Genomic DNA, 26,145 nt, shown 5'->3' on the forward strand with positions numbered 1-26,145 from the left:
GAATTCTTCATTAACACAAAGTGTAACGAGTCTGTGATCATGTTTCAGGTTGAAATGCTGTACCAGCGCTACTTCCTACATATGAATCAAAGTAACATGACACACGTGCTCGGTCTACTGGTCGGTCTGGCGCTCGCATTGGGCCTACTACTTATCATGAAGCTAATACTGACCGGCAATCAACCACTCTTCACGCTCCTATATAGACCCGAAAATCTCTCTCTTGCGATCACCTTGTTGACCTGTATCGCTATTTACATTGGTAAGACTTGTTTCTTTTCAAATTAATTTTTCCCAAACTCACCGCTTTTCATTTCATGGCGATAAGATTGACAATGAGATACGCCAGAATTAATTAAGTTTGCGTCTGCTTCAAGATTTGACCTGAAGGTAACTTTGCATCTGTTTAAGAAATCCACTTAAAATATTATTCCCTCTGAAAATTTTAAAAAGTATTTAAATATTGCTTTCGTTTCCGTCAGTGTACTCTTACATCGATTTAAAAATTATTTTCACGATTACCTTCTTATAATTGAAATTTAATTCATAAAGAAATTCCTTCGAAACTTCTATTCATAATTGAACCAATCTTTTTTTTTAAATATATAACAAAATGTAATTCTACTGAAATTACAGAATATCAAAGAATTCTGTAAACTTTCGATAAACCGCTACATTTCTTTTCATCAAACAAGTCAAGTCTAAGTTGCTCAAAATATTTGACGAATAAATGGGAAAAAAAATCTAATCGTCCCCCTATCGTCAATATATGCGTCGAAACCTATTTACAGGAAAATTTCGAGCTTTCATAAAATATGCAGTTTGAACATTACTGGAATTGCATCGAAATGGCTGTAGTCGGATGTCGTGAGCGCGAAAAGATGCGCATGCTATCCTATCCTCTACGTACTTCTAGAATTCCAGTTTTCCGTGAGCCTCGATGTTTCGCGAGGTTCCAGTATCAATAATGCATGAGAATATTGTCTACGAGTGCCGTTTCCTTTTGAAAACGTCGAAACGCGCAGCGAGACCCGCCTTTCGCGTTGCAGCAACTCGCAAAGCTCGTTTCTTCGTACCGTACACCTCCACTTTCGACCAGAACGAGCTTTAACCAAGCAGTGTCATATCGGTAACTTTAATCGAGTTTCTACCTCAATTAAAGGAGCTTACCTATAAGGACATATAATATGGAAACTCGCCAAGCCCTCGATAAATAATGAACCTTTCGACGTTTCCGTGAAGAAGAAAAAAAAAGTCAAATTCGCGCGGAAAAGTCTGCTATCGAAATATTGCTCGTTTATTCAGAAATATATATCGCATACACGTCGTGCCATTTCGTATCGACTTTGCGTATTACTAAGCGTATTCTCTGAATGCTTCGAAGCGTAATGGACAACAAATTCTCTCTCGACATTTTCACGGAAAAGAAAAAGAAGTCTGAATTTCACGCGGAAAAATTTGTTATTGAAATATCATAATTTATTCTGAAATGCACATCGCGCCATTTCGTATCGATTTTGCGTCTAACATTGTAAGCATGTTCTCCTGACACTTTGAGACGTAAGACTTGGAATGAACAATGTTCGCCGTTATTTATATAAAATTATTAATTATTAATTATTTAATTCTGAAAAAAATGTCTTTATCTTATTATTAGAATGTATATTAGCTCAATTTATATTAAATATTAAATAAAAAAAGTATTACTTTTTTTAAATTATTTAATTTAACGTGAACATTAACGAGAATAAAGTTTTGTCAGCTTCAACTTCCAAGTTTATCCTAACAAAATTTTTCGAAGTGATATCACTGATATCAATAGATTGTCGGATGATGAAAAAATAATAGTGCAATATAAGAAAGAATTGTCTTAAAACTATAAGTTTGAAAACCTTTACAAAGAACTTAATTATTCATTGTATGAATTATATATTTTTTTACTTTTTAATTTTTCAACTTTAATGTTTATTTACGTATTGATTTAAACCGAAAAAGGGACATCTCTTATCAGATTAAATGATTTGAAAAACTCTCTCGTTTTTAAGAAATAAAGATTTAAAAATAAAAATATAAATGTTTTTATAACCTACATTATTTTGCTCAACAGCGTTATTTTATGTTATTTTAAAAGTAGTATATCTACCTACATGGAAAGAATGATTAAATACAGAACTGAAAATAATTTTATTAGACTATCAAAATAATTATGAAGAATGTTCAAGCACGATAAACAATGTTATAAAATGTTTTGATATCCAGTAATCAGCTTGAGCGTAATGCTTCTGCATAATTATTTTAAGAAAATTATTTTCAGATCTGTAATCATCTAAATTTTTAGATGCTATCAAAATCGTTCTTTTCATGCAGATAAAGCGATGTACAATTTCATCTTTATCTCTATCTAGATGAATTTAAAAGTAAACCATCTTTATCTTATCTAAGATGCGTTTTATCTAGACAATTTTCAATTGTCTAAGCGCAATACTGACATGGCGAACACATTTTCTTCCAGTTTTGGTAGCAGCCATTTCCAGACCGGGCATGAATGAGATATGGCTGGCGGGTGTTAGTGGCGCCGTGTTGGTCACCCTTCTGGTTCTACAAGTGACCCTAAGCATTCATCTGGCGCGACTGCACGAAATGGGCCGCGACAATCCCGACGACACGTCATTCTCCTCGAAATCAAAGGACCTTCGAACCGGAGGGCCTCTTGCCGCCGCTTTGACGGTCTGCTTCTTCATCTACATGGCCTATGCCCTTCTACCGATCAGACTCAGGCACGCCTGCATCGCCGGGATCGTTTTCTCGGCGGCTCACCTTATCGGAGCCTTCCTGCTCTACCCGCACTATCCATCTATGATAGCACACGTGAGTCTAATCACATTCTTTACTTATTTAAGATCCTTTGAAATCTTTTCACGTGAGATTAAATTTAAAAAAAAGTGCACCTCTACGATATTTATTAACTTTTATCAATATAAATCGCTCGTATTTACAATGTAAATTTCTAATGAGGATAATAAAATTTTCGTAAAAGTTTTTAATACCTCGTAAATAAAGTTTTCTAAGTTTAAAAGGGATTCTTAACGCTTTCTTCTTAAAAAAAAAATTTAAGAGATGATTCTTTTTATTGAAAATACGATTAAAAATTGGATGATTAATCTTCAATATGGAAATTAGGTTGTTTTTCAAGTTTTCAGTGCCTCGTAAATAAAGTTTTTTTTAAGTTTAAAGAAGATGCTCAATATTTTCTTCTTACTTTAATAGAATTTAGAAGACTGTCCTTTTTACTGAATGTACGATTGAGAATTGAATTCACCGCTTTTAATCTCAAATCTGACGATTAAATCGATCCTAACAGTGTAGTCTAGACTTTTAATGGTCTCTAAAAACAACTTTGTACCTCGCGTCACAATAATTTTGAAAGAATCGCGATAATGTTTTATGCGATAATACCGCAGAAATTCAATTCTCTGAAATGTTCGATGACAAGTATACACAATAATCCGAGCGATATTTGATGTTAATAAAAATGTTCCCGCTTTGTTGCGGCACACGTGACAATTATAAGCTGCAGATTCGTGTTAATTAGCGATCAAGTACGTTTGGCCAGCAATTAGCGAAAGTAGGTTACCCGATGATATTAATTAATCAATGTTACTCGTAATGCAGTGTACGTTTTCGGCGTGTAATTCTAGTATATCGCCACGTGGATCTTGATCTCTATTATTAATCAAGATACTGCTTAGCAGAATTGTACCTAAACACATGTTACATTAAACCGCACGTAATAATCTCCTCTCATGGCAATTAGAGTTAGTAATACTCTATTTGAAATGTCTTTTTAAATAAAGTATTCAAATATAAATAAAACGGACTTGCATTTCTAATAAATAGAAAAATTGATCAACAATAAGAATCCGGGAAAAAATTTTTCATATATAATTATATATTATATGTCCATATGTAATTATCTATATGATATTTAAAGAAATATACATAATACATATTATATGTACATTATAAAAAAATTATATAATTATGTATTATTACATATAATTATATATGATTATATATATATAATCCTACATTATTTTATATATAAATTAATCTATATTAAATATATATTATATATAATTTATTGAGTATCATATATAATCATGTATGGACACATTTCATATATAATTACATATAATAAACGGCCATGAAACGAGAAAATTAAACGGTGAATTAAACCAGTACATATTTATTACAAAAAACTAAGCATAAATTAAACAAAATTAATGAAAATTAATCTGAAATAAATATTAATATAAAATACAACTCTGAACGCGTTTCGTGCACTGAACCTCAGCAATAATTATAACAAATAATACCCAAAATAAAAAAACTATGTGAAAGACACATCTATTATAGTTTTAGAGTGACACCTCAATTATCAAGAAAAATTGATTTTTTTTTATTTTGTAGAATATTCGAAGCTATATAAATAAGCAATTTAAATAAGTAAAATTATTTTATGAAAATTAAAAATTATTTAAAAAAACATTCTTTTGTTTTCCTTGCATTTCAGAGATGCTGTATTAAAAAAAAAAATGTACAATTTGAGTTAAGCTCTAAGATATCAATGATCGTATCCCAAATTAATTTAGCCTCTCAATTTCTATTTGATTTTTTGTTTCATACATTTGATTATAATCTCCAGAGAAATTTAGTAGGGCTCTGATAAATCCTTTGTCACAAATCGAAATGGAGCCACAGAGTATTTCTCTAACATCAAGTATCGCGATACTTCGTGATTATCGACGCGATTGGAAATGACGGCGCGAATAACAGTGCGATTATTAGCAAAACTGGCACTGTAATCAATACATATCCCGTCACGGAAACGGTTAGAGTTCGCGAAGTGACACAATACCCAGCGACTGTGCACATATCTATTTATTAACATGCACAAAGTGGGCATGAATGCCCGAAACGAGGTGCGTTGTTTGCAAATAGCTGGCAAACTGAATTGGAAATCTAATTATAGCGAATCTCGGTCTGCTTCGATGTTTAGCCGAGTACATTTTGACATGGTATTAATTTCATGTCTATACTGTAGGGTTTTACACATTTAGGTATTCGTGTGATCGCGTCTCTCCTTCGATTGTTCGGACTCTCGTCTTTTTCTTTCTTTGTTTTCGCAAATGAAAGAAGAAAGAAAAACAAACACAAAAAAATGCGAAAAGAAAATGAAACGACGTTGAAAAATCTATAACCGTGCAAATTATTACATCAGTTCTGTAAAACTAATCAGACGAGAGTTACGAATGTAAAAGATCAAACAAAAAAATGTGTATTCCATGATTTTTCAAAGAGAACTTCAATAAATTTCTATGGATTTATTCAATGACTTCAGTTTTAAGATTAAAGAAATATAAAAAAAAAAACAAGTAAATAAACCAAGCAGGTCGAGACGGCAATCGGGAAACTGGTATTCTCAACGACTGCATTCGTTACAAATCTCATTAGCCTTTACACCGTGATCAGAGAGCATTGGTTGGCCGCCTTGATAAGAGATAAGAAAATAAATCAACGCGCGCGGAGGAAGCTAAAGAGAACATCGTGCTAGATGTCGACCCCGCTTGTTGTGAAGTCTCGTTGAGAAAGGTTTGGTCTTATTGCATCTCTGTTCAGATGGACGTTCCCATCCATCAAGTTTCCCGCCTGGATTCCCCCTTCACGCGCTCTATTTAAGTTTTATTACGTAGAGAACTCGGGATTCCGCGTAATTACGAACGTATTGAGACTGCGCGCTTTGTCACCTTCTATCGTTATCGAAGAATTTAATCGTTTCTTTTTTTTAAAGGGCAATATTATCGTAGTGGATGTAAATAGATCCATTACTACTAAAGCTAATAAACTGATATTAATAAAGAACGCAGCGCGCAAAATGTTTGCATCAACAATCAATAAAAGTATTTTACAGCCTTTGACAGAAAACAATATACGGGGTTTGATCAAACCTACGTAAATTCACTTCAACACATTTTGAAAATAAAAATATTCTCAAAACAGGAATGCTCTTTTCTTCCGTGTATCTTTAATAAAACACAGGGGACATAATTTATTGAAAGATATGCGATATATTCGGGATATACGTAGATCAAATTAAGCGAGCTAAAAATCGGCGAGCGAAAGCCGATGATGCGAACAAAGTGAATGGATTGCGTATCGTAATCTCTTTCAAATGTGGTCTCTGCTGGAATTCGCGTTGCGCGCCTCGTAGTCAGCGCATTAATAATTCATCCGGCTCGTTATTTTCACGTTCGGAAGAGTAATATCATTTCATCGGGCAGGAACACGCCTCGTCCCACAAAATGGACCGTAATTGCTTTTCGCGCCGCCGCGCGCAATACATACAACGAGTCCGATATAACGTTAAAGGCTCAGTGGAGGGCTTACGCTTTCAGATAAATCGTGTTGCACCTCACGCGGAATGAAAGATAACATTTTAGTTACTAAAGGAAGCTCTCGCTAAGCTGCATAAAACGAGGTGCCTGAAAGAATCGCGCGCGATTTTACAACGTGGTTAATTAACGAACTGCAGCGATGGAGTCACGTTTGCAGAAAGCGTTTCGAACACTCTATCGCGTAGAATCAAATTAACTCTTGGAAGCTGTCACGCTTTATAATTATATTCTAAAAGAGAAACTCATGTAATTCTACTATTTTCCGTTATCTTGTCGCTACTGAATATTAACTTACGCAAAGTTATATTCTTGCGGCTTAATTTTTAATGTTGCGTAGAGGTATAATGATAAAAATAATTAAAGAGTTTTCTACAAAAATTAAAAATTCCATTTCTTTAAAAAATCTGAGTTATGGCGTCAAAATCATTCTCTGCCAGTGACACGTTATGAACAATTTTGTATCGATAAGAATCAAATAAGAAATATAAATGTGTAATAGATGTAAAATTTCTGATAAGTGTCAAACAAATCCAGAGGTTTTTAATTTTTTAAATAAATTCCTCAACATATTAATAATAAAGGCTAAATCTTGCGGAGATCTTTGATAACAAACGATTCACTTCGGTGAAACGTATACTTCCTCCGCTTTTGCCAACCGAAGGTCGTAAAAAAATATTAAAAACATCTTGTGCAATTTGATATTTCATTCTATATCCTTTATTATTATCAATGTTATAAAAGAAGATAAACGTAAAATATTAGAAAATATACGCGTAATAAATATAAAATTCCTACTAGAATCAAACAAATCAAAATGTTTTCTTTTTTTATTTTTGTCTTTAATATGGGTCTTTAAAATAATAAAAAAGTTATGACTTAAAGAAAATTATAAGTTTGTTTTTATACTTATTAGATATCCGGAAAAAAATTACCATATTTATATAATGAACGATTTGATGTTGAAAAGTTTTTTTTTGCGACCTGACTTAACTTTAAAAAATTTAACTTTTGGACTTTTGGCTTTTATCATCTTGTTTTATACAAAAATAATTGTTTATGCGGATACGTAATTTCTATAATGATCGTCTTTGTCTGAAAAATAATTCAAAATGCTAAAACTTTGAAACTTGAGAGGAGATGCAGGATGAAGCGAGGTGAAAGAAACTCGAAGCTAAATAAAGTTCCAAACGGCTTATTGAGAATCAAGGGTGCTCGTAAACTGGCTCCTTATTACCGGCAAACAATTTGATCCCTTAAGATGAGATATCTTGGGGCACTTTCAGCGAGTCGACAAAAATCATAAAAATTTCAATGAAGTCGGCTATAGTAAAATGTCGCAGCTGCGCTAGCGGTTGCATTATCTTCTTACAATCAAATCGTTAACTTGCTGCTCTTTGTTGTATATTTTCTCTTCGTCGCAAGACGAAGGCGAGAGCAGAATTTGCAGCACTCGAATGATCATTCAAGTCAAAAAATGTAAAATAAATTTACATATTAAAGAAAAAGTAAGAATAAGAATTTTATGAGGAACTTGGGAGAAAAGATAAATCTGCCACGGGATCCTTAGCGAAAAGTGGCAGAAAGTAATTATAAAAAGTGATTAAAATTGGATTACCAATGAAGTTTTGTTTTTCCTTGTAATTTATGGTGTTGTTACGAAAATCTTCTTACACAAAAAATACTTTAGTAAATTACTGTGGTTTTCTTGGCTACTTCTTTAAGCATAATCACGCGAACACTTTATAATATTACGAAAAATAAACGGTATGAAAAATTTTATGCATAGTGAGTATACGCCGCCGGAACTTTAATCTTATAAATTGTGAACAGTTCCGCGCGTTTTCCATTCATCTTGAGTGAAGATGAATTGTAAGATGGTACTTGACTTTGTATTAATCGGCTTATTGCGTAAGCCACTTGATGATCATTCCGGGACAGTATCACATCCACTTAAAAGAGTGTAATTATATTAAGAACGCGACTTCTCGTGACTGATCTATGAGAGAATCTCTCATTTTATACTATTTCGCTTATTCCTCTGTACGAGCGTACGTAACAAAATATGTATAAGTATGCATAAGCCGCTTTAGCAGTAAACATTTTATAAAGTGGCTCGTAAAATATTTGCTGTTTATGCAGATTAAATATACCGGGGAGATTGAAGAGAACGTGCACAAACACGCGTACAAAGAAAGAGAGAGAGAGAAAGACTTTTAGGAAATTTAATTTTTATAAAAATGCATTGTCGCCTGAAAGAGGCCAATATTCGTCGATTCTTCCTTCACACGAATCATTCGTGTATTAAAATAAATATTGTGTCGTGAGATGAAAGGAATTACTATAGCTGCGGTTCTCAAGTACCGCGGCCAACAGCAATTAAACGTTATAGACGCGCGGTGAACCTAATTCCTCGCGAGGTAAACGAGGAAACTTTCCTCGATCTACTCGCAAAGCGGGAAGTTCGCGGGACAGCGACGTCCGCTAACGTATTCTCGGCGTTAATGTCCTTATCACGTGTCCGAGAAGCCGTGCGATAGGCTCGGCGAACTTGTTGCCGCGGCTCGCAGTCCGCAAGAGCGAAACTCGATAACAGTCTTCAAATAGTCCTTTGAAGTCCTTTGAAGTCCATCACTTGCGCCCGGAGAATCTGGTATTCGGCGGAAGACGCTACTCCGCCGGGTGCTAATGGACGCAGACGTCACGTTCTGGGTTTGCTGATTACATCAATTGTCTTGCCCTTGGAATTCGGCCCTCGTTTCCGGTGAATAGCATCCGCGCCAAAGCTTGTTTCGAATAATTGTCGCCCCTCGGTGAGGGAGGTGCTTTCGGTTAATTAAGGTCTCTGTTGTGCAGGGATCTACTTCTATATACTGACCTACTTTAAATATCGCGCCAACATTACGTCTATTCAATCGGGAGGAGCAGTTATTCTCTTTTAGGTAGAGAGAAAGTTCGCCAATGCCGTGACGTACCATTTTGTTTTTAAAAATTTCGTAAACATAAACTAGAAATAAAACTTTGGAGACAAATACGAACTGATAGAAAGTGTCTTCTGTCAGATGATATAGTGGTTTTTATAATATTGTTTCGAATTTTGCGACAAATAAGATAAGCAAAATTTCAAGAGAAGCAAAAATAAGCGTTTGACAGAATCAGTTTCAAAATCGTTATAGCAATAATACTACATTTCCTTCTCCTCCTTGTAAATAAGTTATCTGTATTGTAAGTACAAATTAAAGTATATAAGAATTCTTAGAAGCTTATCACTTGATGTGAAATGTTTTTTGTCAGTTTATACAAATATCTTATGCTGTTCTTACGCAACTTGTAGCGTGACACTACATAAAGATTAGTTCGAATTACTAACTTAATAGATAATTTCGCAATGCCGTGCTTTTTACAATATTATATCTTATATGGTTTTCGCTATTTTACAGACTGTCTTATCAATAGTTTATGCCAGTCTATGCTGCACCACGATTTTATGTTTAAAAACGCAGTACAATAAACACGAAAAAAAAAATATATATATATATGAATAAAATAATTTTAGGACAATTTTATATAAATGTAAAACAACATAATATTATCATTATTCAATATTGATTACAAATTACGTAATCTGCAAAAAAATTCGTATAAATTTCGTTCTCGCTTTTGAAGAATTCGTTTTTATAGATATAAAAAAAAAGTTATAAGGATTATGAATTTCTGCTTCTTTAATTATCATGTTTTTAATAAAACATTTATTGATATATTAATAAAATGCAATGTTTAAATTCCGAGAAGTAAAAGATGTTAGGATACTTATGTCGATATTGCCTATATTTCTCTATTTTTTTGAAGAGTTTGTAAAAATTATAACAAATAAAAGATAATATAAAAAAATAAAAATAGATGATGAACTCTGCGTAAGTCAACGTTTTTACTTGTGCTCTCATGCTAAAAAATTTTGATTTATTACTCGAGCACCAGTTAATCTAAAAAGAAAAGAGATGCCAATAACCCATAGGCAGTCCGCCCAAATTTTTTAATTAAAAAACAAAATTTGAAAAAATATCCAAAATAAAGCTCTTGACCTCCTGATTCCAAATATGCGAGTGTCAAAGTGGACTCAGGGGATCAATTGTGTATTACATAAGTTGAATACAAATTGTAAGTAAATTCATTAGAGTTTGACCAATAAAATTACAAATATTCTAATAAATTTACTCACTTTTGCCATTTTCACCAAGTTGTATAATACACAATCGATTCCCAGATCAAGATTCAGAGATTAAAATCGATAAAGGATCAGTTGTTCTTTAATATCATTTTGACCAAAAATCTCTAGATTCTGGCCCAAGTCCATTTTGATATTTATGAATTTGGAATCAATGTGTCAAAAGCTTTATTTTGAGTACTTTTTCAGATGTTATTTTTTAGTAGAAAAATTTGGGCGAAATTTGATATCTCTTTTTCAATTAATCTAAAAAATAAAAACGAATTAAATCTAAAAATAATTCTTGATAAACTGTCGCGAAATGTATGTTTCATATTGCAATCTATATAAAATCTTTGTAAAATTTTTTTAATTTTAATAAAATTCCTACAAGAATACATCACGATACATCGTGAGTCGGCCGTAACGTTGCTTTTCGCAATTTTCCACCTCCAATAAATCCTTATCTCGACCATTCGAATCCTGTGGCCATCACGTATCGATACTCTTTTTCTATGTCGCGTAAAAGCATTAATAACGGTCGCACGAGTGCGTATCTTTTATGAATCTGCCGTTTATGGCGCAGTGCGGTTCTTCGCGATAACCTATCTTCTTACTGTCGCACGAGATGCAATAGTGATGTCCGTATCGATCATTTCACGGGAGCGAGTTATCAATGTAGTATTTTTTTTTCTCTCGCTTTTATGAAGACAAGAGATTACTCGGAGTATATCCGAGAAACTTCGAAACGAGTACGCGGAAAATCTCATTTACCTCGCGACGCTTGCTCGCGGTAATTATAACTTAATTAACTAGGAAACAACACAAAATTTCTTAATTTCTATCTCCATCCTACGAGATAATTTGTTGAGACTATTAAGCTAATTGGGTTGCAAACTGTCAGTAACTGTTTCTCTTATCACGTGATAAGTAAAATAAAAAGGAAGATTCTCTTGTTAAAAATTTATTTATCCTTTTTTTTTACTACATTTTTAACAATTTATTAACGCGATTGAGGGGAATCTGCGGGAATTCCGCTCTACGTTTCGTGCCGAAATTCGGGATTTATACATCGATGCTAGGCCGAATCCATTACTCGACGCACTCGCGTCGATAATTATCCTATTTGTATATTCCAATTTTCTGAACGAATCCACGGATTTGTCCGATCGATAGCCATTTCACTAATCCGAATAAGCGCGAGCGATCGCAACATTTCCGGATACTTTAACAATTTGCAAAACAATTTTCCCAAACAGCTCAAATAACAAATCGAAGTAGAGGCTCTCGAATTCGTATTAGTTTTTTTTTCAATTTTTCTATATTTTTATCCCTAGATGGGAGAAGTACCGCTTGTGTTTATACGTATACAATCAAGAGCATGCTGTCGAACTTTGATGCCGCGTTGCAATAGCAAAATGTATTTTTGAAATAAATAACGCAAAGAAAAAATTAAAATACAAGTGCTTGCTAGCCGATGTGTTAAGATATCCGTAAGCACAAAGCTTCACATTACCAAAATCCCGTATTATTGTTTAACTTTGTGTAAGTTGAAATGGATCAAACCAAATAAAAAGTTAAAATAACAAAAAAAAGACTCGAGTATTTTTTAATACATTTATGTGATACTCAAGTTTAAAAAGAAAATAAAAAAATATGTACAATTAATTATTAAAATAAATTTTGAAAAAGTTTGAGATGCTCAAAAATAAAAATGTCTTACAGCAAACGAATTCTTCAAACACGTCTACGTAACGGAAAGCTACTAAATGATTCCATAAATAATTACTACACAGAAAAAATTTAGTATCAAATCAAAAATTCATTGTTTCATACATAAGCAAGAATATAAAATCTTCTTGGGAGAATTTCTAATCTTAAACAGACATAATTTGCTTACATAACAAGAAAACTTTTCTCCATGTAAGCAAATTATGTCTGTTTAAGATTAGAAATTCTTCCAAGATTTTATATTCTTGCTCACATGTAAAACAATAAATTGTTGATTTAAAATTAATTTTTTTCTGTGTAAATTTCGTCATCTAATAACGAAGATAAGCTTATAATATTATTTTCTCTTCTATTAATATCGGTCAAATTCTTAAATAGTGACTCACCCAATGCGAAAGTGTATAGAGAAACTCTGAATATCTATACAATAAATCTTGATAAAATTCGCATGCTGTAATAATGTTATATAAAAATAATAAGTCGCAACGATTTAGCAAAATATGATTCTCGTTCGAATTCTAACGTATCTGTCTGTCGGTTGTACACAGAAAAAAAATTATTATCAAAGTAACAATTCATTGTTTTATAATCAAGAATCCAAAATCTTGGAAAAATTTATAATCTTAAACAGACATAATTTGCTTACATGAAAATTTTTATCTTTATGTAATCAAATTATATCCGTTTAACATTATAAATTCTTCCAAAAAGATTATTATATTCTTTATTATATTCTTATTATATTTATTATATTCTATTTATATTCTTGCTTACATATGAAACAATGAATTGTCAATCAACAGATATGATACCAATTTTTTTTGTGTAGATAATTATGTACATCCGACAAACGGACATACGGTTAGAACTTAAAAAAAAAAGTTGGTACTTTAATTTAGAGTTAATTTTATTTTAAAATAAACACGCAAGGAGAGAACTTTTAAAATACAAAAGCAAATCTTAATCAATTGTGCAAACAATTACGGAAGGGTCAGCGAATGAATACATTAGTGGTCACATGGCATGAACGTGTGCGCGGCATTGTCTCTCTCCCTCACGGATTTTTTCTTTTCTCCCATCCGTCATGTCGCGCGTAAGGGATCCGCCTCTGACGTTACATCACACGCGTCGTTAGGTATAATACAGATGCGACACGTCGGATATTTATTTTTATTTTTCGAGCATAGAAAGTTCACCTAGAATGTCCCTTGATAGGCGCGGACAGGTGGATTCTCGTAAATAACGGCTTTATTTTCTCGCCCCCGCGACAAAGGTAGCCACTGGATGTTTTATTCAATGGCAACGCTACGAGATTTTCATATTGATGACAGAGCGCTGAATTATATCGATAACGAGATTTGCTCGAATGATTTACGAACGTCCGCTAAGCTGCCCTATTCTTATGGGAAAATTGGCAGTCGAGATATAAAAAGTAAAGCGAAAACGAGAAATCGCGGGGACCGCAACGATGGGAACGATGTGGCGTGATACGTATGTTATTTATGCGTCAACGAGTAATCAAGAAGCCGCGGAAAAATATAAACAATCGTTATCAGTAAATTTTAATCCAGTACAGTGTCCTTCTATTTTGCGAAGGACATTAATAATGCTCACTGACACGTTTGTGGACGTGGAATTGCGGAAACAGAAACGAGTTGCCGAATGTGCGTTACTTAACGTGTTACTTTCCGTTTGGTTTCATATTGATTTGCAGAGATATGTGTATCAAGATTTACTAACGCCGAACTGAATTTTACTTTTGTATTCGAATCCGTATCAAACAGAATCACCATAATTTTTCACCCGAATTGGAATCGAATAGATACGCAAGTTTTAAGTAACAATATAATTATTGTTAGGTTAAATTTTAATATAATATATATGTAGTTTATAAAAACAAATTCCATGTAAGAAAATTAATTATGATTATATAAAATAAAACAATTTTAAATATAATTTTATAACAAGGTTGATAAGAATAGTGTTAAGCATGATTTTTATCAAATCTAGATCGTTTAATGTGATTGTCAATGTATGGGAATCTTACCTGATTCGATTCAGATTGGTATCTGTGTAATTCGAATTCAAACCATTCGAACATTTCGAACCTATGAGTTTTCAATTTAAATCACATATTGCCTGACTCGATTGAAGATTCGTATTTAAATAGTTCTACTGATTTGTACATAAATAAACGTTGGAAATTATCTTTTAAATTTCAGGTACAACTTATTACAATGCTTAATTTTTTATCAATAACAAATTAATTTAATGTAAGCCTTTTGTAACATGCTGCAAAATATATGATTTAGATTTAGATAAGCAGTCACTTCAATCGTAGATCTCTAAAAACGTATTGCTTTTAAAGCAACGAATTTATGAATTAAAATAATAAAAAATATAAAGAATTATTAATTCATTTTATTAATAATTTATAAAAAAACGACATATTTGACAATTGATAAATAACAATAATGAAAAGATAAAAACATCGAAATAAAATTCACTTGAATTTATTTTGACATTTTTATTCATCTCAATTATTAGTTTTATTACAATCACTTATCGGTTTTAGATTATAATATCGTATTGTAATAAAATTTATACGATTTAGAATTAATAGATTTTATAAAAATATCTATTTAATTTTTATAATTGCAAATATGTATTTACTAAATGTAAAATATTTTACACATAATAAATCTTCTTTTAAGAAAATATAACACATTCGTATAAAACTACATGATTGCATTATCATTAGTTTACATAAATTGATCAAAAATTAACGACAGTTGAAACCAATTTTAGTCTCTGATTTTTTTAAGTGTTATTAGCGCACACAAAAACAGGATGTAACCTGTCAAAGAATTGTTGTGCTTACGTCACTCATTTCTCTCATTTATTTCATATTTGTGTCACTAAATGTTACTTATGTTAAATGAAAACGTAAAATATTGATGAGGTGCGATTTAAATGATTGGTACGCACTCGACAACTCTCACCTAAATTTCATCGTTTGTAGAAAACTAAAATCGAATGATCTGCGTATAGGAATTTCGCACTTACCATTTGACGGCGTAATCACGATGAAAGCCGCGACGTTTGGCGCGGTTCATCCCGCGTTCGTTTGCCGGGACCATTCGGCGGCACCGGAGATCGCGTCGAAAGTGTCTCTTTGTAGCACACAAAATCGCTTTGCAAGCAAGCCGGTGCACGCCGAGGGGAGGAACGTCACGTCGTCCGCCTAATCGACCGGAAATGTGAAAAGAGAACCGCGACAATTCGCGATATTGCACAGCTGCCGTTTATTTGCGGAGCGGAGAAGCACGAGCTGACGCGCGGCGATGAAGACAGCGGAAGCGCTACATGGTACATAGATAACGGCGAACGCCTTGTCGTTTGTCCTCTTGACATGAATGTTTGACGGAAAATGTCGTGAAGCGTGAGAGCAAAGCGAGAAAGGAAAATGGCAAAGTACGGAAAGAAGGAGAATCAGCGATGAACCTTCTTCTTCGCGACGCAGCTACGAGCTTTCTTCTCGATTTTGCAGAATTACAGAATATTAAAATACAAGAAATGAAACAGGGGTACATCTCGCAGTCAGAGTTAATTAATTATAAATTTTCTTGACTTTTGTAGGAGACGTAAAAATCTTCGTGAGTATACTGAAACAGTCGAGTAAAGAATTTTTAAACATATATGATTCGTATAATTAAAAAGAAATTGCAGTTTTTACAGTAGCCTCTTGTCGCCTTTCTTTTACTAACGATGAGATATTCTTGTGCTTGTTAGAAGTGTATGGTGAACGTTCTAGTGATCAAATATGTCTCTATCTTCGAACACTTGTATTAAAACTTATTAATTTTAAAAATATAAATTTATAATATATAAATTTAAATTTTTATAATATAAAGATTTATAATTTTTAAATTGAATCTCACCACCGATATCGAATCTCTTATCTTCATGTTTTATTTGACATTTTTTTAATCCTAATCTTATTGTTGTTGATAATGTGAATCGCTTGAAAAAATGTTTTTCTGACATGTATTATTATAGTTTTTACGATAAATATCACAATATGTCCCGAATTAGTGTTATATAAGATGGAATTTAGAAATACGGAATTTAGGAACATGCAGGTTTGAATCCTAACTAGCTGAGGCGATAGTTTTTGCAATGGATTTTTTGCACTTCTTTAAATATGCTCTTAAATCATCAATATTATTAAATTGCTAGCCAATTTAATTTACGATATTGCGTATTTTCGGTTCGGTTAAGGAGTGGGTTTCAAAACCAACAAATATGCGGCGCGCCGTACATGTGAGCTGAAGATTGTAAAAGTTCACATAAAATTATTATTAAACAACAAGATCCACCGTAGATCGATACTGCCGCTTTCGTCTTTGCGTTTAATAATCTTTAAATATCTACTTCAAGATATTTATAAAGTAGGTTATTTTAAATATTATAAAAATTAATGCTATAAGAAAGTAAATTTATTACACAATTACGCTAGAGTATCCGATGATGTTCCATGATAATATTTTTTTAAAAACATTGTGTATTTATCAAGGTATTTTTTTGGTATTCTTATTATATAAACAAGAAGAAATTTAAGAACAAATATTTAAGACAAACATTTACGATATTAAAGACAAACGTTTCAGATTGACCGGATATTGGTTCATTCAGTTTCTTCATTAGTTTTTATTATTTTCAAAATAATTAAAATTTTTTTCTTATTTTTATACTTTAATAACGATTCACATTTTAGTTAATTATATAATTAATAATTTTATATTTCTTACACAAATTCTTATACAAAACAATTCTTATACAAAAATTCAATAATCTTGTCATCGTTACATATCCAATTATTATGATATTTACATTATAACAGATAATCTTTATTTATTCCATTTTCTCTGGCCTATTATTCATCAAAGACAAAATTAAAGATTAAAATTTAGGATATAATTAAGGATATTATAGAAGTTTCTCCAAGTTTCTCCATTTCTATGTATTATTTTTTGGAATAAATCCGCTCGTTAAAAGCCTAATTATTTATCTTTAAAAATTAAAATTGTTTATCATACCTCAATTATATCTGCAATACTCGTTGACCATATTAATCATATATTATAATACTGCTTATAATATAAAGAGACTAATAGGATATACTTAGAGCCCGAAATACTACCGCGTCTTTTGATAAGACGCCGAAGACTTACTTATAAATAGTTTGCATTGAAATTTCTTTACCTTGGCAGGGATTTATTCCAATAGCCTTCCCAAAGCCGCGCTATTTAATATTAAATACCAAAAGCTGAAAAGTTTGGGTGGTAGAGAGTAAGTTCCGAGTGAAATTTTCATCGAAACGATCCGGGTATATTTTCCATGAGACCGCGCGTACGAGTGTTGTGTTTAAAAATTTGCAAGAGTAACAAGTTTTAAAATGTATTACAAAGAAGCATTAAATATCCCTTGGAAATAATAAATAACATAATAAGGAATAACGATGAGGCAATAGAAAAGTGAGGCAAGGCACAACTTTTTTATAAAGTTTACTGAATCCGTTGAACAATCCTTGTTCCATTCATTTTGACGTGTACTATAAATACACACACGAACATATATAAAAAAGAATACAAACAAAACCAAATGTGAAACTTAAACTAGGCCTAATATAAAACGTTAATTGATAAAATATTGAGACGCATTTATTTTGTATAAAAGTTATAGCTAGACCAAATATTTTATCGTAATGTAATGCACCAATAAATACTATTCCAGCTGTTATATTTTAATTACTCGGCCAGATATGCATATGTAGTAAAATCTATTAAAATCTGTTAAACATTCCCTTCATTTCTATCCGCGCTCAACGCAATCCTGAGTTCAATTTCCGACGATTTCGGTAATTGCATAGCCGACGGAAATGTGCGGTGATTTTCGATGAAAAAACGGATATTAACGCGAGCAAGGCTACAATTTTAATCGAAGCTACGGGGTAAATCGCAAAAAAATTTGGTACGAAGAGTTCTCCTGCGTTCGCGTAACTTCCACACCGACGAAAACAAATCGAACGGCTAGCTCGGATTCGAATGGCGTGGTGCAATGCCGGCAAAAGCGATGAAAAGATTGTCGTAAAATAAAATAAAAAAAAAACAAAGACCTAGCACGAGAAATAAAAGGAAGAAGGAAAAAACAAATAAGCCCCCGAATAAAAAAAAAATAACGTATTCGGAACGTTAAATCTTTTAACGAACGAACTCCCGATATAAACTCCGTATTTTTCCGCTCAGCATTTTACGATTTAAACACGAATTTCCGTCGTGATTTGCTCAATTCCTCCATCGTTACGCTAATTAACTTTGAATCAGCTAGCGTTGCGTCGCTCTGTAATTAAGGTACAGAGAATTAAGACATCGGAATGTTATGTCGAGAGAATTCTTTCGCTGCATGGCGAAAGAGAATTTTTACCTCTTCGCGTTACCTCTTCTAGTCAGAATATTTTCGCGTGATTGCCGCGGAACCGAATCTCCCGTGAACGACGATGACGTGCTCGATCAATCACACTCGATCTTCGATATCGGATCTACAAAGTCACGAAAACGACCTAGATACATCAAATCATCGCAAGCGGTTACGAAAGGTACTTGCACAGTCACGTCATCAAAAATATCGAAACGAACAGTCGAGAACACGTCACCCTGAAAAGAACGCATCTTTCCACAATTAGGAAATTTTTCCTATGAAATTGGATTTTGGATGACTATGCCAGTACACTTAACTAATTTTTATCGACAAGTGAGTCCATTTATTTCTCCAAGATTCTATAGTACACCGAAAAAAATTGTGTTTTCAAAATAAGAGGATTATATACTTTGTAAGCCCTCTTAACAAATATTCTTAATGGCAGAGAGTATACTCATCTTTTCTAGATTGCCTTTTGAAACTAAGACTATGTTCTTTCTAACAAACTTCTGAACAATAATATTCTGCGCAGACTATGTTTCAAGTGGTATTTGTAACAATTATATCATTATAATTTAGCATAACTAGTAGAAATTCTTTTTTAAATTATAACTCCGATCAATTTGAAATTTTAGGGCACTTTTATACATATTTAATATAACATCTAAATAAATTGTACAGTCTAAATAAACTAAAGCAAAAAAGTAAAATATATTTGTTATTAGTGCCTCTTCCGTGTGAATCTCGCTCTAAATAAAAAATTACAACATTTTTTTTTAATTAAATTAATTAGAAGACGACAAATAAGAGAGTCAAGCGCAGGTACCAGTGTGCAGATTATATTTAATATATCCTTCAAGTTAATCTTCTTGTGAATCCATAATGTGTTTTTATACTTTTCCGCTTCCTTTTGAGTAGTCTTCAGTGCTTTATGAATGATTAAAAATCCAGAATTTTTACAATATACAAACTTAGTAAGAAACCCGCTTTACGTTTCTTATTCAGTCGACGCATGCGAATCAATGTCCAAAGTTGTTAAAAAATCATTAAAACTGAGTGGCAACCATAAAATATGGAACTACAAAATTATTATAACATATATGAAAACAAAGTTCAAAAACTGAGCGACAAATACGAGTTAAGCGCGATAGTTGGTGCGCACTAATAAATTAAATTTCAGGATGTCTCGTAATTAAAGAAATATATATTGTTTCGGCTCTATTTTCGAGCCAGTAATTCTTACGTCAATCTCAATATATAAAAATATATGAAAATTTTTCTCTCATAAATGTGATTTATTTATTACAAATCATTTTTATGACTCACCACGATATATGTTGATCGAAATACGAGAATTGTAATTAAGAAAAAATATTTGCAATAAAATTTTGGAATTTGATTATTTTATAAAAATGTTTTTAAACTAAAAATTTTTAAAATATCACAATGATCGGTAAAGAATTTCATTACTAACAACGACAAAAATTTTCATTAAAAAATATTGGAAACTGTTCAAATCATCATGTCGAAATTGATGAAAAATAATGAGTTTTTAAGCATACACGCGTTTACATTATTGTTTATAACTTATAAACTATTTTTGTGTTTTTTACATTAATTTTTTTGGTCCCATATTCTTAAAATTATAAAGAATGATTTTCAATAAAAAAAGCAAATTGATTTTTTACAAGTTAAGCACATACATGCCTTTTAAGGTTTAAATTCATAGATGTTTCTCAGATCTCAGTCTGTCTTTATCTAGAGTTTAGTAAAATATAGTAGTACGCGAGATAAAAACAGACTGATCTCGCGATCTGAGAAACGACTAAAAATTTGAATCTTAAAGCACTGAAAATGATCAATACTTCAAACAATTATTAAATCAAACTTCTCTAATTCGTCTTTCAATTATGTTTGCTGATTGCATATTTTTCAAAAAAAAACTTTCCAAAAATAAACTTTAATAAAATTTTAGATGGTTTCTCCTGCTTTAATTATTTAACTTATAAAACAAGAATAATGAGAAAGAATTATAAAATCCTTAAATATATACTATTTTATTATTTACTTTATAATTTATTTAAGTGAAACAATTAGTAATCGGGAATTAAACTAATGAGAGTCAGCGCGGGTAAAAGTGCGCAATCGTATTAATATTATACAAATTATTTATTTATCTTCGAATTACAAACGAACATTTCGACACGTTTTGGAGTTATCTATCGAAACGTTCGTTTGTAATTAAAAGATAAATAAATAATTCGTATAACATTAATACAATTGCGCACTTTTACCCGCTGACTCTCATTAGCTTAATTCCCAAGTACTAATTGTTTCAAATTTTGACAGTCCTGAATTAATTTCAATTATTTTTTATTTAGGTGAAAAATAATTTTTAATTTAAAGTTGTTTCGCCGCTGCATGATGCTTCACGACCTCTTACTACTTCTCCTTTCAAGACAGGTTGTCAGGCTTCCTCCTCCTGTTGCACAGAGCATTTGCGAAGAATATTCACGGAAAATATTCTACAGTCGTGCGTAGACTAATTATTTATAAAAATTTTTTACGAGACATCGCGGCACTCTGCGTTATTAAAACATGATACAGTTTCTATTTCGAAAGAATAATTCCGTATAATTAACACCTCGAATTGACAATATGTGAAACACATGATCTATTCATCAAACGAATCCCGAGTCGAATAAATCCCATGCAGAAAAAAACACGTAATTGTAATTTTAAAACATTAAACGCGCGAGTGTGTGTTCTAAAACTGATAGTAAAAAGACTGATAATAAATTTTAAAATTACTTTTTTTTTATCTATAGATTTCCCACAGTCTAAAAGTGATCTGTTGCCATAATTTAAAATTTTCGCGTTTTCCTCGAAAAAAAAAGAAACGCAAAGATAAAATCTACGACTTTACAGTGGTTATTTTTTAACGCTCCAGGATAATCGTGCAAAAATTGATCGCATTGAATATCTTGTCTCGCAAAAATCACGTTTAAAATTGACTCAGCTGTACGCGCCTAGAGGCAGCGGTTCAGATGAGACACGCAGGTGTTATGCCACTAATGAGCGTCACAAAGTAGGGTGTAGGGTGACGAGAGAAAGAGTTCTTCTCTTTTTCGGAGGGCTTTTGCTTTCTAGAGAGAAGGAGAAGTTACCCATTGTCAATGTCCAATATTGTAGACAATCCAGGAAATGAAATCCAACTCCTCGTCGTGCGAAACGGCCGACTAGCCAATAAGCTCTGATCAAGAGTCAGAGTAAACACGATTCACACGCTTGGAATGGCTGATAGACGAGATTGATGAGAGAAAGCTCAAAATTGTATTTCGTGAATTTTGATCAATTGTGTACAGCTATTCTAAAGCATTAGAAAATAACCACTGTAGATTTCACTTTTGCGTTTTTTTCTTTTTTTCAAGAAAATCGTGATGTCAGATTATAACAACAGATTACTTTCAGACTTTGGAAAACCATAACAGATAAAAAAAAAAGTAATTTTATCATTTCTTAACAGGTTTTTAACTCTCAGTTTTCAACACACAACACACACACACGCACGTGTTTAATATTAAAAAATTACAATTATTTGTGGAAAATTATTTCCGGAGTAAAACCTATAAAATCTCATTTTATATAAATTCATAAATTCTTATAAAAAATTAACATATAAATCTACTATTACATCTTTTAGAAGAATTTCTTCTACAGTTAAAACAATCTTTTTGATGTCTGTTTTAAAAGAGACTACTATAACATTACAAACAAGAAGGAAATTATCAAATTAAGAATACAATTTTTTTAATGTAATGTCAATTATAAGCTTAAAAGCGCCTTTATACATCGTTAAAAATAATTTGAGAATATAAACCTAATATTCAAAAGCTTATCTCTTACGTTTCAAGTTTTCATGATATTTCGCACTTCGTTAAATAGTGGTATAAAAATACACGGACATTTAGCCGTGGAATAAAGTAACACAATCGTTCTTATTGCACCTAAGTCTCGCGCTGTTGATAAATTTCATTATAAGAATTCATGTATCAAGACCTTTCAATTTATTCCTTTCTATCAACTAAATTGCGAAATTGCCTAAATTTGGCGACAGGTCGCAGAGAGATCAACTAATTAAAAGCTAATAAGCGAGGTGAAGGGCAGTCCTCGAGGACTAGACTTCTTAAGTACATTAAGTCCATTCTCTCCTGCGAGAAATAACCTTTCTGGTTACAACTTTTTTTTTTCCTTTTCCTGGGGGTGGAGGATGTAGGGCACAGTTCGCGATGGAACAGAGGGGCATCCGGTGTCGACCCTTATCTTGACTACCAGGCTGACAATCTTTTCCACTCGAAAAGTGTAACACGACCTTGCCGCTGTGAACAGCCTCACTGACGACGTGAAGATCATTCTGAAGGGTCGAGCCGTGTAGTATCTTAATAGCCGCGGTAACTATCGATTTTGTTACTAAAATAATTTGGCCCGAATATAGCCTACGGTGTAAACTGCCTGCGCCATGACGCAAATAGCTATTTCTCCGATGTCATTTTCGAATAAAGACAAACAGCCGGCGAGAGAGTGGAGAAATTGGCGAGAATGGCAATCGTGCCGGTCGAAACATTGTGCCGAGTTAAATGGAATGAAATAATGGAGAGCCCGACGCGACAGTCGTAAATGGCACTTACCGATACGAGGCGAAATAAAGATAACAGCGATGAAAACGTTTGTAACATACTGATAATAACGATGACGAATTGGATAGAGGAGAATTATCGAATGCGTAAATAATTTACGTTGTTTTTTTTTTTTATTATATTTCCCATTTGTATGCTGTTAAGTTGTACGCAAATGAATATTGGAAATTGTAGCTTGATATTTCAGGTATCTATTGTTACAAAGTTTACACCTTTCACCGATAACAAATTAATTCATTATAAGCCTTTTTGCAATATGCAAAAGAAATGATTGTGACCAATCAATTCAATTGTACACTTGTTAATTTCGTGTCGCCTTTGAAAATATTAAATTTATGAATTAAAATAATTAAAAACATAAGACATTGTTAACTTTTTAACTAATTTTGCTTATTTTGTTAATAATTTATTTAAAAAATAAATATTTAAAGAACAAATTTGAAACTTTTAGGGTTTTCTTCCTACATGGTTCCCAACCAGTTTAAACCACTAAATTTATCAATTGTTTCATAAATGACAAAATTAGGTTTTATGAAACTAAATAAATCTAAAGGACAGCACCCAAAATAAAGAACCGTTCTTTAGACTTCTACCTTCTAAAGAACGTATGGTCACTGTAATTATCATTTATTGTCAGTCTTATGTTAATGTACATTAACATGTATTTCATATACATATAATAAATATATTACGGGTAATTTGATTAATTCAGAAATTATACATAATGGTCAGCCAGTATGGATAATGCCTGCTTATTTTGAGAAATTTGAATAATGAAAGTAAAAACGTTCAAATTAACCAAAATGACTAATCATTATACATTATGCCCACGGACAAGTGAGCAATGTAATAGATTAAAAGACTAAAAATATTTTTCCTAAAATATAGGGCAGTCTGTTTTTTACAATTTTAACTTGATTAAAATATTATTAACAAATACAGGTAATTATTTGGAACACATCGAAATGTATTCAGTAATTTCGTTCCTGCTGTGAGAAAATTATAAACTCATGTCGAATCATATTTCATGTTGCAAAGTACATGCAGAAATAAGATGTAATTTATATTATTCGTTTATTTCATATTCGTGTCACTAAATGTTATACATATTAAATAAAAATATAAAATATTGATTAGGTACAATTTAGGTAGCCGTATTTAACAACTCTTTCGTATTCAATTATTTCAAATGGTATTCTATAAAAGATGGGTAAAAACCGTTTCTTTAATAAGCAATCTATTTTCTAAAACGGAATCAGTTATTATTGATAGACAGTAAATAATTACTAATGATCGAGTTACGGATATAGCACTTGTAAATTTTGGTAAGATTTCATTAATAGAACTAGTAATATCAGTGAAATGTAAAATAGAGGTGCAAACTGTGAGTATTTATAAAGTAAATGTCCCAGTGACCGAATATGCTTCTATACCTGGATACTTAAAAATTTATTATTATTAATCTTATATATTTTTTGACTATAGAAATTTAATCGTAAACTTTAAATGTATTAAGATATTTATAAGAGAGATTATTTTAAATATTATAAAAATTAACGTTCAATTTTCTACACAACTAGGTTAAAGTTTTTATTTTGATAATATTCTTAAAATTTGTTGAGAAATTATATAATTGTCACAATAATATTTTTATATATTTATCTCATAAATAACAGACATGAAAATAAGTATTTAGATCACTTAGGACATTAAAGACAAGCGTGTTAGATTGTCAGGACACTGCTTCATTCAAATACTTTAAAGAACAATTTAACAATTTTTCATATTTTTATAATAATAATAACGTTTTAATATTTCATATTTTAGTTAATCGTGTAATCATGTTACATCGTGAATCCTTGCAAAAATTCTTGGCTTGGCATTGTTCCACATCCGGTGAGACATGTACCTTACTGAAACTTTACTCATTGATTCCAAGCAAAATCCTTTTACCACTTTCATCAATGTTATCTCTACTGGCTCAGTTTAAAAGCGTAACTGATCCAGTATTGTATTTCAGAATGCAGACAATTTGTGCGAAACACCTATTTCGCAAACATTTAATTTTCCCTATCTTAAAAGCAATTAATTTAATTTATAGTAAAACTAAATTAAAGAGTATATATCAAGAGCAATCATGAATTTAGGATTAATACAGAGTTTCTCGGTTCAAGCATTGTGTGGCTCTATTTGAGTTTCCAGAACTTCAATTTATCTTAGCAGTATGCAATCTTAATAACATTTACGCGGGCAAATCTATTCCAGTTTCGGTGCATCGCCAAGATGCGCATCTCTCCTGAGAGCCGTGACGTATGCGCGGAAGCAAGGAGAAAAATAATGAGGTACTTTGAACGGATTTACAAACATGCAATGACTATTACCTATTTATCAGACGCTCGTGAATTCAAAGCGAGTCCTCTCTCTGTTTTCTAAACAGGGCGTTTCTCTCAATCTCATTTCCACGTAAAAAAAAAAGATTTTTATTGCGTCTAAGAATTCAGCTGAATAGAGATCCAAAAATAATTTTATTAAATGATCGAAATAATCAGTAGGACGCTCAAGCTGGTTGCTAGAATGTCAA

At 32.0% G+C, this 26,145-nt stretch overlaps 1 protein-coding gene across 3 annotated transcripts in view; it reads left to right on the forward strand.

Moving 5' to 3' along the window:
- The window catches only part of LOC105204551 (adenylate cyclase type 6), a 178,493-nt gene that overhangs the window by 86,285 nt on the left and 66,063 nt on the right, over positions 1-26,145 (forward strand). For all 3 annotated transcript variants that reach the window (XR_005574382.1, XM_011173653.3, XM_039447161.1), the window contains exons 5-6: positions 49-262; positions 2,513-2,868. Coding sequence is in view for 2 of the 3 variants with exons in the window: in XM_011173653.3 (XP_011171955.1) it covers positions 49-262; positions 2,513-2,868 (570 nt within the window). In the remaining variant the exon portion in view is untranslated. The remainder of the gene's footprint in view (positions 1-48; positions 263-2,512; positions 2,869-26,145) is intronic.

Source organism: Solenopsis invicta, chromosome 3 (assembly GCF_016802725.1).
Source record: "Solenopsis invicta isolate M01_SB chromosome 3, UNIL_Sinv_3.0, whole genome shotgun sequence".
NCBI lineage: Eukaryota > Metazoa > Arthropoda > Insecta > Hymenoptera > Formicidae > Solenopsis > Solenopsis invicta.